Source organism: Crocuta crocuta, unplaced genomic scaffold (genome assembly GCF_008692635.1).
Source record: "Crocuta crocuta isolate KB4526 unplaced genomic scaffold, BGI_CrCroc_1.0 scaffold344, whole genome shotgun sequence".
Lineage (NCBI taxonomy): Eukaryota > Metazoa > Chordata > Mammalia > Carnivora > Hyaenidae > Crocuta > Crocuta crocuta.
The window spans coordinates 972,072-990,211 of NW_027533081.1; the positions used below are offsets into that span (position 1 = coordinate 972,072).

Genomic DNA, 18,140 nt, shown 5'->3' on the forward strand with positions numbered 1-18,140 from the left:
CCCAACCCCCACCCGGGCTGCCCGCCCCCGCCACAAGCCCCCTGTCCCCTGCCCCAGCCCAAGTCCTCCTGCCTAGGCTGCTGCCCCATCGGCCAAGGCCTGACCCTGCTTGCCTGCTCCGGCTTGTGTGTCCCAGGAGCACTGCCTGAACTTCGTGGTGAAGGAGTCCCACTTCAATCAGGTGATCATGATGAAGGAGTTCGAACGCCTCTCTTCCCCACTGATCGTGGAGATCGTGCGGCGGAAGCAGCAGCCGCCTCCCCGCGCCCCCTCAGAGCAGCCTGTGGACATTGGTAGGGATCCAGTCCCCATCCCCGAGGGCAGCAGACAGGGATGGTGTTCACCTTGGGTGGAGACTTGGGAGCCATGGAAGTACCTGCCAGGCCCTCCGGGTGGGGTGTGGGTGCAGGGGGTGCCCAGAGTGCTCCTGGGGCTCCTGCATGGGCAGACAGGGAGGCAGGTCAGGCTCGTTGGAAGGAAGAGCCCCTGACCCATGGGGTATCCTAACACAGCTGTGCGCCTGAGGGCAGAGAATCTCCGGAGCCTGTTTCCGGAGGTGGGCACGGGTCCCTCTCTAGTGAGGGCACCTGCCCTGACAGACATCAGGTCTGAGAGCTTCCGTTGGGGGCAGTGTGCTCAGGGTCATTGACTAGTCACAAGCTTTTTTTCTAGGCGCGCCCACCCTTTGGGGCCTAGTGAGAGGTAAGCTCAGTCCAAAGACTTCAAACATTCCTGGTAGCTCCCTGTGCCCTCCTAGCCTGGGGAGGGACATCACAGTCTCCTTTGTCCCCTCACTCTCCCTGGGGTCTGTGCTGCATCTGGCCATTGGCCCTAGGTGACACAGTGCTTGCCAGACCCAGAGGAGGCTCAAGCATAAGGGTAGGGAGGAAGGCTCACTGGACTGAGTTGAGGAGATCAGACTCTGTGGGTCGGGCAGGCCTGAGGGCCATGTTTGGGGCTGAGGGGAGAAGGTAACAGGACGTGTTAGTGCCCCAAGGGCCAGAGCGGGGCTTGCGGCCCGGGAGAGGTTTGTTCAGGGCAGCAGCATGGGCAGATATACAGGAAGCAGCGCGTGGGGCCCTGAGGCCTGAAACCGGTGAGTCTGCAGAGGGGCAGGAGGCATCTGCTCGGGGTCCCTCTACACCATCCCCTGCCCTCCCCACCAGGCACGTCTCTGATCCAGGACATGAAGGCATACCTGGAGGGGGCAGGCGCGGAGTTCTGTGACATCACTCTGTTGCTGGATGGGCACCCAAGACCGGCCCACAAGGCCATCCTGGCCGCCCGCTCCAGGTGGGTGGGGGTATGGCTGCAGGGCAGGGCAGTCCTGGGCACAGCCTCTGTTTGCCGAGAGCCAGGACCCTAATGCCCCTGTCTACAGCTACTTTGAGGCCATGTTCCGGTCCTTCATGCCTGAAGACGGGCAGGTGAACATCTCCATCGGGGAGATGGTGCCCAGCAGGCAGGCCTTTGAGTCCATGCTGCGCTACATCTACTACGGCGAGGTCAACATGCCACCCGAGGACTCTCTGCATCCTCCCTGCCGTGGGCACTCCCAGGTCACCTCTGGAGGTCCGAGTCCCCAACTTAGGCACCTTTGGAGCCCCGTGGGTTGGTTCTGGCCAAGCAATTTCCTGAGGATTTCCTGGTACCTAGTGCTCTCCTAGGGTTCCCTGAAGCAGTTGGCCAGCAGACACAGAGAGGTGTGCGGCCGGGTGGGATGGGTGGGTTCTTGACCCTCACAACTGCCCGCAGAAAGTGGTCCTGGGTTACAGGTGCGTAGATTGCCGCGGTCACCATGGAGTGGTTCCTAGTCACATCACTTCATGGGGGCCTGCACGTGGGTTCAAGATGCCTTTCAGGGCTCTGTGAGGCCACAGTTAGTTCTGCAAATGTGCATATGGGCATTTTCCTGGGAGAGGATTTCCAGGTTTTCTTTGGATCTTGAATAGGGCCTTTGGCCCCCTAAGTACTTCAGAGTCCGTGTAGAGAGCAAGTCAGTGTCCTGCCTGGATTGGAGCCCTATGCTGGTCCCTTGTATGGGGGGTGAGTTTCCCTGTTCTGAGCACGTAGGAGGAGGCAGCCACAGTCTCAGGCTTCCTCTGCCCCTGGGGTGCGCGGGGCTCCAGCTGCCCCCTTCCCAGGGGAGATGCACAGGGGCGGGAGGACGAGCTCCTTTGGCTGGCAGCTCCTTAACCAGCCCCCAGCTACCTGTTTGCGGCTCCCTACTATTATGGTTTCTACAACAACCGGCTGCAGGCGTACTGCAAGCAGAACCTGGAGATGAACGTGACGGTACAGAATGTACTGCAGGTAGCTCACCGGGTGCCTGCGGGCCTCCCTGAATCTGGGCGGGTGGGTGAGAGATGGAGCAGCACCTCAAGGAACCTGCCATTCCAGATCCTGGAAGCGGCCGACAAGACACAAGCACTGGACATGAAGCGCCATTGCCTGCACATCATCGTGCACCAGTTCACCAAGGTCAGGGCCCTCCCAGCCCAGCATTCAGCACCCACCCATCTTTAGGACCCACTTTCTTTGCATTCGCCTTGGCCCAGTGTGGGGTGGGGTGCGTGGAATCTGCTCATCTCCTGCAGCAGTGGTCCCTGGAGTTAGCCAAGCAGAGTACCCAACAACTGGCCTTTTGGAGTCAGCCTGTGCCCTAGCTTGGCTGAGCTCCCAGAAGACTCTGGCCCTTATGTGAATCCGGTTCCATCCAGTTTGGGTCTTTTGGTTGCCTCCTGCAGGTATCCAAGCTGCCCACACTGCGTTCGCTGAGCCAACAGCTGCTTCTCGACATCATAGACTCCCTGGCCTCCCACATCTCCGACAAACAGTGTGCAGAGCTGGGCGCTGACATATAAGGGCCTGCGCGATGCTGGCCCGCTCAAGAATAACCATGCCTGCTCCTGCCTTGCCCGCTGCAGACTACACTGGCCACACTCAGGCCTCAGGCGGAGTGGCTGGACCCATCAGCCATGGGGCAGGGTGTCCAGAGCCTCTGGAGGGAAAGTGGACATAGGGGGCTCTGAATGCCCCATTTTACTGCCAAGGACACAGATCCCACAGGGAGTGGATGGTTAAACAAGCTCCCTGGCTGGCCCCCTCTCCTCACTTGGTGTGGGTGGGAAGCAGGGCCCAGCAGTGGGGAGAGTCCACCACGGAGCTGGTTTGGGGCTGCCCATCCAGTAGGGACTGTGTATGGCTGTGGGTCTGGCCACTGGATCCTACTGCCCTGAGACCCCTCAGATATGGGGCTACATAGTAGCCCCTCATCTTCACTAGGGTTGCTATAAGGGCCCCTACTGTCACCCAGAGCTTGTGGGTGGACCACAGTAATGGGCAGATGAAATACGATTCAGGATGTATTTTGGGGTGTGAAGGGCCCTGATGTGGGACTGGGCCTTGGCTTCCAGAGGGGCTGCAGGATCCTATCCCACTGTGCACACATTGGGGGTCCCCAACTGCACCAGGGAGAAGTCCGTGAAGGTGCCCCCCAGGTCTCTGTCTGTCCCCAAGTATTTATTCTGTGTCATAGACATGCCATTAAGACTATAGTAGTGCTACCTATTGGACCTGATGGGCACAGTCCCCACTGGTGGACTCAGGCCTTCAGCCTCCCTGAGCTGAAGATGGACCATGTGACCCAAGTGCTTGAGACGGGCCAGTCCTGTCCAGTCCTCTATCCATGTCAGCAACTCTCAGCCCCATGTAGGGTTACCCAGTGATGCGGGGTGGGGAGGGGAGAGGGGCTGTGGCAGAAATCCTGGAGTCCCAAGGCTGTCCCGCTCCTGCACTGCACTGGAGGGCCCTGCCCGGGCTGGGATTGGGCACCACATCCTCTCCCGCCCAACAGAAGGCCCTGTGTGAGCCCACCCTAATATAATGGGCACTTCTGCCCTGGTTGCCAGGAAGCCACTTAAGGGGAAAACAGTCCCTCATGTTTCCTCCCTCCAGTTGTGCCCCCATGCAGACATGGCACTTGCCATTCCTTGGCCCTTGCTGGAGAGCCCCAGTGCCGTGTACAGATGGACAGGGAGCCCCGGTTCCAGGGGCAGCTGTAAGGCTGCCAGCAGGCTAGGAAATGGCCTGGCACAAGACGAGCCTTGGTGACCCTGGAAACCTTGGAGAACAACTGCAAACCGTGCTTTACAGTGGACCCTTGTAACTGGTCATTTGACTTTTTCTAGACCTGGTATGAATAAATGAAGTTACACACCAAGGACCCTAGAAAGCCAGTCTCACAGCATTGTGTGGCACTTCCCAGGACTAGAGAAAACCTGGCTATGCTCTTGCGGCTATTGGATCCGGGACCAGCAGGGAGGTCGTGTGTGCAGTTAAAATCATCCTGCACACTGACCTGTTTGCCACAAGCACAGATTCAGGGAAGCCTACTTTCCAGTCAACTTGAAGAAAAATGGGGACTTCAGCAGAGGCCACGATTGCTGTCCTCATGCCTGCCTCCAAGTTTTCCCCATCTCTTCTCAGGCCTCTGGGGACTAGAAGTGTCCCTTGCTAGGCCCTTACTACTTGCCAATCGTAGTAGCACTAGGTCAGAAATTGCCATCTTTGTCCAGCTTACAGATGAGCCAGGCCCAGTGTGAGCGGCCAGTCTGCAGGCTGGGATTCAGGTGCTGTACCCTACTGACTGCTGGGCAGGCTAGACTAATGGACAAAAGCCATGCAGGTGTCCTTGTAAAGAAATGGGATCCTGGCCTGGGTTTCATGAATGTTTTCAAAGGGACCAGACTACTTAAGTCTGGGCTGTTTGAGGTACTAAGGAGAGGGTGCCTGGCGCTGCTCCTGGCCTCTACTCATACCAGCCTGTCAGGAAACTCTGTGGGGCCTGGAGTTGCATGAGGTGGGGTGGGCAAGAGCTGGATTTTCTGCTCTCCACCGCTGAGAGCCTGGACTCTAGGGGACGGGCCCCAGCCCCTAGCTGAGCCAGATAGCAGGGACTCCTAGAATCCACTTTATTATGGCATCTGGCAGGTCTGGTGGACACAGCTCAGATCAGGTCCCTCTCCAGGTGGATTCCAAGGGAGGAAGAGGTTGAAGCCCTAAGAGGCAGCCTCTCAAGTCAGCCCAGGGGCCAGCAGCCCCTTGCTTAAGCCATGCTGTTGCTCAGCTGCATGGCAAAGTCCTGCACGTGCTCCTTCAGAGTCTGGCGGGCATCTGCCTGTGCCCGCTTCTCCCGTGCCCGCTCCTGCTGCAGCTTGCTCAGCCGCAGCCGCAGCCGCTGCTCTCGCCGCTTGCAAGCCTGCAGCTGCCGTTGGGCCTTGTCCAGGGCATCGAGTGCGGCCTCAGCCCGCCGTTTCCAGAGCAGGGCACTGCCCACCTGGTAGCTGTGCTCATTCTGGATATAGGCTCCGGCTGGGGGCGGGAGGCGAAGCATGTAGGCTGAGGGGGAGACGGGCCGTGGCTCAAGGGGGGATGGCTGCCGCTCGGGCTCCGGCGAGGGCTGGGCACTGCAGCCTGCTTCATCCGCCTGGGCACCCAGGGGCCCCAAGAGGTCTGAGAAGGGGCTGCTGAGGCCAGCCTCCAGCCTCCCAGTGGGGGAGGCAGGCAAAGCAGCAGGTGCTGAGGCCTCTTCCACAGGAAAGCAGGCAACGTCAGCAGGTGGCGGTGGAGAAAATGGAGTTGTGGGCCCACGGCCCTCAGAACAGCTGAGAGGAGAGGGAGAGAGAGAGAGAGACGCTAATAAGCCAGGCCAAAGCCTTGCCAGATTCCACTTCACCTGCCCGCCCTAGTCTACTTCACTGGTTTAGAACCTTGTCCAGCAAGACTGCTGGCACACACTCTAAAGCCCAGTCGCTGAGGCTTGGGGTGGGAGTGGGGCACCCTCCACCCATGGCACATACCGCTTCCTGCATCGCCGGAGCCGGCTGACGTCGGGGGGGCCGGGTGGGTAACTGTGCCCCTTGGTCTTGGTTGTCCGGCGTAACTTGGAGAAAGACTCAAATATTGTGGGAACTGCCCCCTCCTTCAGCCTGTGATACCCGCTGTGGGGAAAAACAGCCTGGATGAGGTAGACAATAAGCACTGGCCCCCAGGGCAGGTTGCAGGGCACAGAGCTACCATGCTCCCAGCACCCCCAGATCAGGCTCTCCCGTGCTAACACCGTGGCACCATGGGAGGTGGGGAGGCATGTTGCCAACACTTAGTTTAGGGCCTGCCACATTAGGTAGAATTATACCAATCTTCTCTGCAGGGCGCTTCCAAATTAGATGCATAAAAAGACTAGAACTAGGCCAACCAGCCGAAAAGAATTTCATTGTGGATTTGCTGGGAGGACTAGGGTTCTACGGAACGGCCTTTGAAAAAGCTAATGTTTCTCCTGTCACTGGCTCAGTGATCCTGAGGGGGTGGGCCTTACTGTCACTGAGGTGCAAAGCTGGGAAGAGGCAGGCACACGCAGAACCAGCCAGTGGCCGTACAGGCTGCCCCGATGGGCCGGCTACTCTGATGCCTCTAAGCCGCCCCGGTGACTGCTGCCACAGAGGCTCACCTGATTCCCACCAGCTCAAAGCAGTTCTCCTCGAAGTGCTTGGAGCAGAAGTAGATGTACTCGGAAGCCGGGTCCCACAGGCCCTGGCCGCTGGGGTCCAGCCGCTGGCAGTTGGCCAGCCACAAGCCTCGCCTCGGGTTGTCCTTCTTGGGAAGTCTGCGGAGCCACAAACCAGTAAGCACCAGAGTGTCTGTAGCCCGGGGCTCAAGCTGCTCAAGCTCTCCAGACGCCAAGGGCTGGTCATGCACAAACCCCCATCGGACCGCCCTTCAACCCTGCCAGGTAAACATCGCCCACCAAGGCCCAGGTGAGGAAACTGAGGCCTCACGGAAAGCAACTTCCTTAGTATCACCTGGCAGGTGAGAGTCAGAGAGAGAGCCGCAGGCTGGTAGAGGTCCCACGCTTCCTCTCCTATTTAGACTCGGTCGCACCCGCACCGCCCCTTTCCCTCCTATACAAATACAAGCAACGCGCCAACCAGAGGAAAGCGCATGCGCAACTGTAGCTCCACGAAGAGGGTAAAACCAGTGCCTGAGCACGTGAACCTTCGCATGCCAGCACGCACGCGCGCTGACCTGTGGAAAGAGATGCCGCGGTTGCGCGTCTCGCGCGTGTCCCTTGTGCAGCAGCCGGCGGCGGAGCAGTGACGCGGCATCTGGGGAAGAGGCGGGAGCTTGGTCGTGGGCGGCTGTCCAGGCCCGGAGGGGCCTCGCGCCCCCAGCCGCCGATCCGCTCCTGGCGGCCCAGGCCTGTCGGGTCTCCCCCGGCCCGATCTCGCCCGAGCCCCGTCCCAGCCCGTTCTCCTGACTCCCGTCAGCGGCACTCACGATCTCGCCATTGCTGCGCCGCCAAAGTCTCGCGAGGAGCGGCGCGCGGTGGAAGTTGATACCATAGACTCGGAAGCGCAAGGCGCTCGCTCCAGAGGCGGGACGAGTCGGGGCGGGACCCCGAAGCGGCGGGAGCGTAAGGTCGCCGCCGGGTCTGCGTCGCCCCACCCTCCTTGGGCGCCTGCGCTGTCGCACACCCGGGCTCTTTGTCTTTTCAGAGCAAACTCTTGGCCGTTAACGCCTCGGTACCGAAAGAGCGGCTCCCCGCTCGTCGGCGCAGAGTCCAGGCGGCGCGGCAGCGGGAAACCGGCAGGGTCCCGGGATCGATGCTGGCCGCCCGGGAAAGGCTAGACTGCAAGAAAGGAAACTCGCAACTAGAAGAAAAAGAGGCCACGATGCGTGATCAATATGACCTGAGGAAATCCAGTGCTCATAGCTTACTCCGTGAGAGGAGCCTATAATGGGATGGGTGGGCGGTGGCCACGGATCACAATTCGGGGAAATGTGATGGGCAGAAGGCCCGGTCCTTTCTGACAGGCACGCGGCTAAGTTAGAGGTAAAATCAAAAGCCTTCAAGGAATGGGAGCTTCAGTCAATGAGTGCACTCGGGCGGGGCTGCCTCTCCGGACCCTCCTACAAGACTGGGGGAAAGTGGCCTCTCCACGATTTAGAAGAAAGCCAAATGACTATTCCATTTCTCCAAAGAACATCAAGAATGGGTGAAGGATTTAAGAAATGCTTAAATTTAAGGTAACCAAAGCATTCTTCCTAGTTCCTTCAGCCATGCCTTTTGAAGCCTTCTTTCTAGGGTTAAAGTGTTAACTAAACATACAGACAGGCTTAATTTTTTGAGAGGAAACATGTTTTGTCCCCTGGAAATCCACTTGGAAAAGGCAGGTATCTACATTGTGAATTATATCAAATGTCAAAAGTGCAGCACAAGGGACACGATGCTTCAATACAGAAACTTTAATAGGTAAACATATCTTGTAATGTTATAATGGGGGTGATAAAAAGGGATGGTTGCCAGATGCACTCATTCAGTATTCTTCCCCTTCTTCAGCCTCTGCTTCCACAGAATCCACACCCACCTCTTCATAATCTTTCTCCAGAGCTGCCAGGTCCTCCCGGGCCTCGGAGAACTCCCCTTCCTCCATGCCTTCCCCCACATACCAGTGCACAAAGGCTCGCTTTGCATACATGAGGTCAAACTTATGGTCCAGGCGGGCCCAGGCCTCGGCAATGGCGGTGGTGTTGCTCAGCATGCACACGGCCCGCTGCACCTTGGCCAGGTCCCCTCCGGGGACGACGGTGGGGGGCTGGTAGTTGATGCCCACCTGCCAGAAAAAGGGAGAATTAGATGACAGTTATACTGTGGCCTCAAATGGTAGCTTGTTTTTAAAAACTGGAGCTGTGGACCCAGTCTAAACGATGCCCTATAGAAATTGGTACCTTTGGGCAGTTATCGATCAACATTTAATACCTGACCACACGTGGGGCGCCTGGGTGGCTCAACCAATTAAGCCTCTGACTTCGGCTCAGGTCATGATCTCACAGTCCATGAGTTCGAGCCCCATGTTGGGCTCTGTTCTGACAGCTTGGAGCCTGGAGCCTGCCTCAGATCCTGTGTCTCCCTCTCTCTCCCTGGCCCTCCCCTGCTTATGCTCTCTCAATAAACATTAAAAATTTTTAAATAAAAATACCTGACCATATGCTTTCAATGTTTGGATTTACCTGCACAAAAGCAGAAAGCTACATGTATAAACATTTATAAAGTATTTTATTTCTTTCATAGTTTATTGTCAAGTTGGTTTCCATAGAATACCCAGTGATCATCCCAACAAGTGCCCTCCTCCATGCACATCACCCCCCTTTCCCTCTCCCCCACCCGCATCAACCCTCAGTTTGTTCTCAGTATTCAAGAGTTTATCATGGTTTGCCTCCCTCCCTCTCCCCAACTATTTTTACCCCTTCTCCTCCCCCATGGTCCTCTGTTAAGTTTCTCCTGTTCCACTTATAAGTGAAAACATATGGTTATCTTTCTCTGCCTGACTTACTTCGCTCAGCATAACAGCCTCAAGGTCCATCCATGTTGCTACACATGGCCAGATTTCATTGTTTCTCATTGCCATGTAGTATTCCATGGTATAGATAAACCACATCTTCTTGATCCATTCATCTGTTGATGGACACTTAGGCTCTTTCCATGTTTTAGCTATTGTGGAGAGTGCTGCTATGAACATTGGGGTACATGTGCTCCTATGCCTCAGCATTTCTGTATCCCTTGGGTAAATTCCTAGCAGTGCTACTGGTGGGTCATAGGGGAGTTTTATATTTTAAAGCACTGTTTGTAATGGCAAAACTGGAAACAAATGTCCATCGTGGTGAAATGATTATACACCCATTTAGTGAAAAACTGTATGATCATGAGAAAGAATGAGAAATCTGTCTTGGCATATAAACATATTCAAGATATATCACATGCCTGGCAAAACGAAAAGCAAAGTTGATTATATGTATTTATGTTTAAAAATACCTATAAGGTGGGTGCCTGGGTGGCTCAGTTCATGACCTCACAGTTCGTGGGTTCAAACCCCACGTTGGGCTCTGTGTTGACAGCATGGTGCCTGCTTGGGATTCTCACTCTTTCTCTCTCTGCCCCTCCCTGACTTGTGCTTTCCCTCTCTCTCTCAAAATAAACTTACACACACACACACACAAACCCTATAGGGTAACAAACAGGCAAGAGCCTTTGAAAGCTCGGGAAACATCATTTTGGAGAAGGATAAATGCCTAGGAGTGTGCTGAGGCAGTGACCTATCACTGCCATGGGGAGCAGTTAGCAGCAGCTAGGCACCCAGCCAATCTCCAGAATTATTGGGAGGGGGAGAGAGAAGAGCCAAGGGCTTTGACCTTGACCAAGGGGTGCCCTCCCACATATCTAAGGCCAGGCCAGCTGGCCCCTCCAAGTGGGAGTGCTACCAGCTCCCTGTTCTCTTTGGCTATGTGTACTGAGTCCAGTCTGTCACCTACATGAAAAGAGCATGCATTCTTTATCCATACTGCTGGCTTCTGTCATCCTCACCCATATAACAAAAGTATAAAATACCTTGAACATACATGGAAGGAAGACAAAGAAAGCTCTGAAGAAAAGGAAAAGGACTTTAGCTTTTGAGCCTCTACCTTTTAATATTTTGCCACATGTATGCATTTTTATAATAAAAAAACTGAATATATTTAAACACAGAAAAGAGTCCTTGAATATAGTGTCTCCCTGAGCAACTGGTTAGGGAACATATAACAAAACCACACTCCAACTGACAAGAGCGAGCTCAGAGCATGGGAATTCAACACAGTCCCTCTAGGGTTGGATGGTCTTCCTTAGGAACAGTGCCTCCTCACAGACTGGCCTCCCCACTGGTTCACAGGAGCCAGAAACTTAGGAAAGAGAGCTTGGGCACAAATTACAGCACCTCCCAGCTGAAGCACTTTTTTTTTTAAAGTTAGGTTTATTTTTTTTAATGTTTTTTAAAAATGTTTTATTTATTTCTGAGAGAGAGCAAGCATGAGCAGGGGAAAGTCAGAGAGAGGGAGATACAGAATCTGAAACAGGCTCCAGACTGCAAACTTCCCATGTAAGGTGACTATTTCCAGATTGGTCATAGAGTTTACCCTTTCCTGTGAGTCACTTTAAATCCATCACTTTATGCCCTCCGAGATGATCTGTATCAAGGTATCCAACAGACAAAAGTGGGGCTCAAAAACTTCTATGCAGTTACAGGCAAGTTACAGCCATTCTAAATGGGAACCAGATGACACATGTCTGTTGCTTATCATCCTCAACCTGGTATGACCCTGGAACATACAACTCTTGAAACACCTTAGGATGTACAAACGCAGGATCCACTGCTTTGCCTAGTGCAGAAAACTAAGGGGTGAACATCCACTTTTAAATAAAGAAAAAGACGGGGCGCCTGGGTGGCTTAGTCGGTTAAGCATCCGACTTTCGCTTAGGTCGTGATCTCGTGGTTCGTGAGTTCGAGCCCCGCGTCGGGCTCTGTGCTGACTGCCAGCTCAGAGCCTGGAGCCTGTTTCAGTCTGTGACTCCCTCTCTCTGACCCTCCCCTGCTCATGCTGTCTCTCTCTCTCTCTCTCTCCTAGAAATAAATAAAACATTAAAAAAATATATTAAAAACGAAAAAGGAAGGGGAAGGAAGGGGAAGGAAGGGGAAGGAAGGGGAAGGGAGGGGGAGGGAGGGAGGGAGGGAGGAAGAAAAAGACTCAAAGCTTTCAAACCCAGGCTTGGCGAGGCATTTAGCTGGATAATCACAATAAGCCTGGAGCCTGACATTCTGTTATTTGGCTTCCAAATATGAGTTGCTTTTTTCATGGCAGCCATTTCATTGTGACACTAAACATAGTTGAAGGAGCCACCTGTTAGTGTGATTTTACATGTGACACAGCATTGCTAGTGTGGTCCAGAGAAACAACAGTGAACTATTCTGCCCCTACAGTCAACACTGTGTAACAAATTTAAAATTCTGCTTACAAAAATAAAAGTTTTGCCTAAAATGCAATGAACATAAATGTCTGAAGTTATATTAAGTCTAAAAAACACTTTTTAATAGAAAATGGTAACTACTAATACACTATTAGGACCAGTAGAGAAATGTGGAGACCAGACCTACAATCAGACTGTCTCTGAGAGTTCTCTCCCCATCACTTGCTGCCCATGAGGCCTTTAAGCTGTCCCCGCTCAGTCTTTAAAGCGTAACATGTCAGTAATACTACCCCCGAACTTTATAGGCTGGTTGTAAGAAATAAGGGTATATTAAATAGTTGATAGGCATTGAGCAAATTACTTACTAAACTTGATCTCTTGCAGCCTGGCTGCCATGAACAGGGCATCCCCCACCGAGGCCGGCTGCCTGTCAACAGGTAACACCACTCAACATCACCCAGTCCTACCTTAAATCCAGTCGGGCACCAATCCACAAACTGGATGGTGCGCTTGGTCTTGATCGTGGCGATAGCTGCGTTGACGTCTTTCGGGACCACGTCCCCCCTGTACAACATGCAGCAGGCCATGTACTTGCCATGCCGAGGGTCACACTTGACCATCTGGTTGGCCGGCTCGAAACAGGCATTGGTGATCTCGGCCACAGACAGCTGCTCGTGGTAGGCCTTCTCAGCCGAGATGACCGGGGCGTAGGTGGCCAGGGGGAAGTGGATGCGGGGGTAGGGGACCAGGTTGGTCTGGAATTCCGTCAAGTCCACGTTCAGGGCCCCATCAAATCGCAGGGAGGCTGTGATGGAGGACACGATCTGCCCGATCAGACGATTGAGGTTGGTGTACGTGGGCCGCTCGATATCCAGGTTGCGCCGACAGATATCGTAGATGGCTTCGTTGTCCACCATGAAGGCACAGTCCGAGTGCTCCAGGGTCGTGTGGGTGGTCAGGATGGAGTTGTAGGGCTCCACCACGGCCGTGGACACCTGGGGGGCCGGGTAAATGGCAAACTCCAGCTTGGACTTCTTGCCGTAGTCCACCGACAGCCGCTCCATGAGCAGGGACGCAAACCCAGAGCCGGTGCCGCCCCCGAAACTGTGGAAGATGAGGAAGCCCTGCAGCCCCGTGCACAGATCCGCCTGAGAGAAACCAGAGACCGGCAGTCAGTGCCGCAGAAGCCACACCGCCGACCGCCAACACGCCACGCTCCCTTCTTTTCCTCTGCGAGATGATACGCGTTCAAATCGCCCACAGTACACGTGCAGGACACTCGGAAGCAAAGCCACGCAGGCGTTACAGACGTACGGATGCACTGAAGCCACACGCGAAGGGAAGCGGGGACTCAAGATTCTGGCGTGGGCGTCTGCCAAAGGGCCCTCCTGGATGCAATCCCCGCACACCCTCCCGTCCAGGGCAACGTCCACAGGAAGCCTTCTCGGCGCCCCCTTACCAGTTTNACTATATGGCATATATACATACATATATACATATACATATATGTATGTATATATGTATTTCACAGTGTCTACGGCTTTCACAGACCTTTCCCAGAACGCTTATATGACCCTTCTGTTCCTATGAAAACTGAGGTGTTCTAAACCACCCTAGCTACTAAGTGCTGGACTTAGCCCCTACACAAAAGTGTTTGCTACCATACATGTAATGTCAATAGTAAACTCCACACTATGTCTAGCCACAGTTATTCTCTCAAGAATATAGCAATTAGTATGAGGTAATAGACTCAGGGAAGGAAAAGTAGACTTGAACACAGATCACCATGGCCCAGGTGCCACTGGCCACCATATGTGTGTCTTCCATCTGCCCATCTACATTTACCCTCTATTTTCTCCATCCAGGGCTGTGCTCATCATGGAGGCTGACCCATCTGGACTGCAGTAAAGGGGCTTCCTTGCAACTGGCTTCTGTTTGCATTAGCCATGACAGGTATCAACAAGAGACCGGGAGGTTAGAGGATGAGGAGATCAGGGTTCTTCCTCCCTGCCAGACTGCCATGGGCTCCCTGAGTGTGTTAACTTTTAGCAGTCTGTGTTCTTTATAAAGCTACCTTCTCAACTTCTAGTAACCACTCCCTCCCTTCACCTCAAGGCTAGAAGTTAATGGCTACCAGACATCACAAATGCTGCAACACTGCACTGTCCTTTGGTGGTTTGCTTAGAATCAAAGTACCTATTTTGACTGTATCATATCTTTCCTGCCATAAACATAACTGTACAGTCATTAATCACTTATTATATTTTAGACATGTTATCCTTACAAATATATAGAAGAAATCAAATGAAATTCAAGGTGTTCCACCTACCCTAAATCCTAATATACAATACCAAGAACTTGAAGTCCTATTTTTTTTTTAAGTTTGGCATTTATTTTTTAAAAAGTTGTTAACGTTTATTATTGAGAGAGAGACAGAGCATGAGCAGGGAAGGGGCAGAGAGAGAGGGAGACACAGAATCCGAAGCAGGTTGCAGGCTCTGAGCTATCACCACAGAGCCTGACGCGGCGCTCAAACCACAGACTGCGAGATCATGACCTAAGCTGAAGTTGGACGCTTAACCAACTGAGCCACCCAGGCACCACTGAAGTCCCACAAGCACCAAATCTCAAATTAGGGGCACAGAGATTCACATAATGCCACAATACACCAAGAATGCATCGCAGAAGGGAGTATTTAGTTCCAGAAAGAACTTCTCCAATGACAAGGAATGTACTCCTTCAGAGAAGAAACTCATCAAGACTCCGGGAAGTTTTTTCAATCCACCCAATCACACTATGTACAGAGCAGTATTATTAATTTTGCCTTACTTAAACCCAGGCAGCCTATCTACTTCACAGGATGCCTGATTTTGTTTTCTATGGACTCAGCCTGAGTATGATCACAGTAAGCTCTGTACCCTGAGAAAATCTGTTTCTTATTTTACAAAACAGGGGCTGATGTGCTACCTGATCTGCAAGGCCACTTCCTTCTGACTATCCAATGAAACTAATGAAAAGCAGTCAGAAAAATCGTTTCTAGCTTTCAACAGAAATCCATTAAAAATTCATCACCAACCTCACATGGATCATTAAAATTTTACCTTTCTTTACTCAGCCTCATCTCCATCCTCTTTCAAGCTCCAGCTCTCTTCATATTCTTGGCAGATTACTTTGTTCCCTACATACCCAGAAGCTTCAGCTTCCAGACAGCAAATGTGCAGACCTTTCTGCTCCCCTCATTCCTTTACTTTACAACAAAGTTGTCCTTCCTCCTGTTAATTGTTTCTACTGATCCCCTACCCAGCGACAGTCCTCAAAGTAATCACTGGCCTTCTCAGGCCACTACAGATCCACAGACCTCTTCGGGGTACATGGAAATTAAAGCAATTTCACAGTAGGACTACTGAGGTGATCAGCCCTTCTCATCAGGTTCATATTTGTATGGATGGTGCATAACCAAAAAGTGAGTAAAACTGGGGAGTTTGGGTGGCTCAGTCAGTTAAGCGTCCAACTTCAGCTCAGGTCAAGATCTTACCGTTTATGAGTTTAAGCCCCGCATTGGGCTATGTGCCGACAGTGCAGAGCCTGCTTGGGATTCTCTCATGTTCTCTCTCAAAACTTAAAAAAAAAAAAAAAAGTGGGTAAAACTGCTAATGCTCTAGCACAAATCAAGGTAGTGACATCAACCTGTACCAGTGTTCATTAGATTCTTCACCCTTAAGCACTCACAGTAAAAAGACTAAAAAAGAAAAATAAAAAAGGTCAATTTCAGAATATTCATGATGAAGCAAAAAATGATTGTTTTATAAAACCTCCACCCTCAAGTACTGTGACAAAATGGAAGTATCCATAGAGCACTTGGGAACCTGCTGAAATACAGCTGTTTTAAGAAATAGCACTGTGTCGGGGCGCCTGGGTGGCTTAGTCGGTTAAGCGTCCGACTTTCGCTTGGGTCATGATCTCGCGGTTCGTGGGTTCGAGCCCCGCGTCGGGCTCTGTGCGGACTGCCAGCTCGGAGCCTGGAGCCTGTTTCAGTCTGTGACTCCCTCTCTCTCTGACCCTCCCCTGCTCATGCTGTCTCTCTCTCTCTCTCTCCTAGAAATAAATAAAACGTTAAAAAAAAAAAAAAAGAAATAGCACTGTGTGCTTTGAGTTGCCAACTGAATTAGCTGCTTTTTTCATGAAATGTTATTTTCCTTGAAAGAGCCAACAAACTATGGCTATTCCAACTTGGATATTTGGTATTTATGTTAATGTGTGTTGCCTTAAAGTAAGTAAATATTTTTAAAGTTTCTTGTTTTTAATTTCTCACATGACAAATGGCTATGGAGATAAGCCACATAAACAAAGGCTTTTTGGAGTCCTAATTTGTGACACTGTAGACAAGACCATGGGGTGCCTGGGTGGCTCAGATGGTTAAGCATGATTCTTGATTTCCCTTCAGGTCATGATCTCATGGTTTGTGAGTTCCAGCTCCGCATTAGGCTGGTGCTCACAGTGCAAAGCCTGCTTGGGATTCTCTCTCCCAACCCCTCTGCCCCTCCCCCACTTGCGCTCTTTCTCTCATAATAAACTCTATAAAAATAAATACTGTAGGGGCGCCTGGGTGGCTCATTCGGTTAAGTGTGGGACTTTAGCTCAGGTCATAATCTCACGGTTCATGGGTTTGGGCCCCACGCCCGGGTCTGTGCGGACAGTTCAGAGCCTGGAGCCTGCTTGGGATTCTGGGTCTCCCTCTCTCTCTGCCCTTCCCCCACTTGCACGGGCATGTGCACACGCTCTCTCTCTCAAAAATAAACATACATTAAAAAAGATAAAATACATAGACACTGTAGGGATGTCAACATTTAAGAACCACCTTTCAGGCTTCAGGAACACAACACTACTGCTGTCCTCAGAGACTAAATCAAGGCCACCCAGCTGCCAATCTGGCTCGTATAAAGGCACAATTTTCGACGAGCCATCTGCACCTGCTGAGGCACTACTACGTTGTAGATCGCCGCTGCCCTCAGGGTTCGCATACCCAGAGAACAAGCGAGAGGATGACCATCTGTTCGTCCGGGCGGCTTTTGGCTTCCTGGACACACCCCAACCCCCTCTTCCCCCCCACGCCCGCTCCACGGAGTCCCAGTCCTAGAATCTGTCTTGCCACACCCAGGGGCCTCCCGTGGCGGGCTTCATCCTCCCTCCCGCCTGGGCCTCCTCAGAGCGAGAGTGGTCAGGGTCCCGCCAATGTGGGCTGGTACCCGGGGCCTTACCATGGTGAGCTCAGCTGCTGCCCAACGCCGCTACTTGACCTCAACTGCCGGTACAGACGCCACGCGCCCAACTGCCGCAGCTGCGCTGTGCACACGGTCCAGGATTGGCTCGCCGCTGCCCAGGCGCCCATTGGTCCTCAGTGCCTCAGGGCAGACCTAGGCCTGGAATCCTGCTTCTTATTGGATGTTGCTGACTTGCGGAGTATGGTGCTTTCTGATTGGATATGGCTTTGGCGGGAAGGCTGTGGCGTGCTAAAAGCGAAGCATTCTGGTGCATGCTCAGAAGTTAGGTGGGCGTGGTCACGGTTTACCCTGCGTGCGACGTAGCACATTTTTACCCATGTAACCCCTTGATGTGCGAAAGGCTGCTTGAAAAGCTTGTGCCGCCTTCTTGCTTGGGGTCCCAGGCCCACTCACCTGTCTGCTCGAGATTCAGGTCTTTGCAAAGGAGACCGCCTCTCAGACGCCTGCCTATCATCTACCTGTAACTTATCCAAAGGAGAGCTGTTCCCCCATGCCCTGCAAGCCGATAAAAGACTTACACCAAGTTTTTGCCTTGAAGATAGGCTATTCATTGGTGTGGCACCACCCAGGAGAACGTAAAACCAGTGCCCAAAGTCCGGAACTCCTTGTGAGGGATTTTACGGGGAAATTTGGGGGCAGGGGTCTCCTGAGAGGGTGGGCGCTGTTGATTGGAGGCTCGTGAAGTCATGTTCAGAAATGTTACTTTGTTACTTCAAGTGGCTTCATCTGGTCCATGGACGTGTGCTGTAGCTCAAGAGACTTGGAATCTGAAAAACGTATTTGTCAGAGAGTTCATTAGGTACATCTGGTGATTGTGTGCTTGGGATAGTGTTGATCACCTGCTATTAAGTGCCTAAACTAACTGCTTGCTCTGTGAGTAAACCAGTGGGGTCATGATCCTTTTAATAAGTAAGCATTCGTATCTCTTGAGCCTGGGCCTACGCGTTCCCTGGAAGGTCCAGCTGTGCTTGGGAATGATTCATTCTTTCATCTGAACTAACAAATTGGATGCCAGCTTCATA

General features: G+C 52.6%; 3 protein-coding genes across 4 annotated transcripts in view; 1 reads left to right on the plus strand and 2 right to left on the minus strand.

Moving 5' to 3' along the window:
• The window catches only part of LZTR1 (leucine zipper like post translational regulator 1), a 25,765-nt gene extending 21,540 nt beyond the window's left edge, over nucleotides 1–4,225 (plus strand). The window contains exons 16-21 of one of the 2 annotated variants that reach the window (XM_077745820.1): nucleotides 137–293; nucleotides 1,167–1,293; nucleotides 1,382–1,531; nucleotides 2,208–2,313; nucleotides 2,401–2,481; nucleotides 2,748–4,225. In XM_077745820.1, the coding sequence (XP_077601946.1) occupies nucleotides 137–293; nucleotides 1,167–1,293; nucleotides 1,382–1,531; nucleotides 2,208–2,313; nucleotides 2,401–2,481; nucleotides 2,748–2,864 (738 nt within the window). In that variant the 3' untranslated portion in view covers nucleotides 2,865–4,225. The remainder of the gene's footprint in view (nucleotides 1–136; nucleotides 294–1,166; nucleotides 1,294–1,381; nucleotides 1,532–2,207; nucleotides 2,314–2,400; nucleotides 2,482–2,747) is intronic. The other variant, XM_077745821.1, reaches the window with a different exon arrangement.
• A 734-nt stretch (nucleotides 4,226–4,959) lies between these two features.
• THAP7 (THAP domain containing 7) lies at nucleotides 4,960–7,450 on the minus strand. Its single transcript, XM_077745862.1, has 5 exons — nucleotides 7,336–7,450; nucleotides 7,084–7,163; nucleotides 6,509–6,664; nucleotides 5,862–6,002; nucleotides 4,960–5,666 (listed from the first exon to the last, which is right to left on the minus strand). Exons 2-5 carry the CDS (start codon nucleotides 7,161–7,163, stop codon nucleotides 5,108–5,110), a joined length of 936 nt encoding a protein of 311 aa, XP_077601988.1. The 5' UTR covers nucleotides 7,336–7,450; the 3' UTR covers nucleotides 4,960–5,107.
• Nucleotides 7,451–8,289: 839 nt separating this feature from the next.
• Nucleotides 8,290–17,225, minus strand: LOC144216524 (tubulin alpha-3 chain-like). The gene is made up of 4 exons (XM_077745920.1): nucleotides 17,129–17,225; nucleotides 13,081–13,157; nucleotides 12,304–12,984; nucleotides 8,290–8,672 (listed from the first exon to the last, which is right to left on the minus strand). The coding sequence occupies exons 1-4, from the start codon at nucleotides 17,223–17,225 to the stop codon at nucleotides 8,376–8,378; spliced, it is 1,152 nt and encodes a 383-aa protein (XP_077602046.1). The 3' UTR covers nucleotides 8,290–8,375.
• Between the last annotated feature and the right edge of the window lie 915 nt (nucleotides 17,226–18,140).

What these genes read in the sequence shown, in the direction of transcription:
- THAP7 (XM_077745862.1), bottom strand. Translation starts at nt 7,163, where the DNA reads ATGCCGCGTCACTGCTCCGCCGCCGGCTGCTGCACAAGGGACACGCGC. An exon ending in CGCGGCATCTCTTTCCACAG is followed by an intron (nt 6,665 to 7,083) that starts GTCAGCGCGCGT and finishes GTGGCTCCGCAG; the next exon opens with ACTTCCCAAGAAGGACAACC. An exon ending in TTTGAGCTGGTGGGAATCAG is followed by an intron (nt 6,003 to 6,508) that starts GTGAGCCTCTGT and finishes TTTTCCCCACAG; the next exon opens with CGGGTATCACAGGCTGAAGG.
- LOC144216524 (XM_077745920.1), bottom strand. Translation starts at nt 17,225, where the DNA reads ATGGGCGCCTGGGCAGCGGCGAGCCAATCCTGGACCGTGTGCACAGCG. An exon ending in ACTGTGGGCGATTTGAACGC is followed by an intron (nt 12,985 to 13,080) that starts GTATCATCTCGC and finishes GGTTTCTCTCAG; the next exon opens with GCGGATCTGTGCACGGGGCT. An exon ending in GGTGCCCGACTGGATTTAAG is followed by an intron (nt 8,673 to 12,303) that starts GTAGGACTGGGT and finishes TTTTTCTGGCAG; the next exon opens with GTGGGCATCAACTACCAGCC.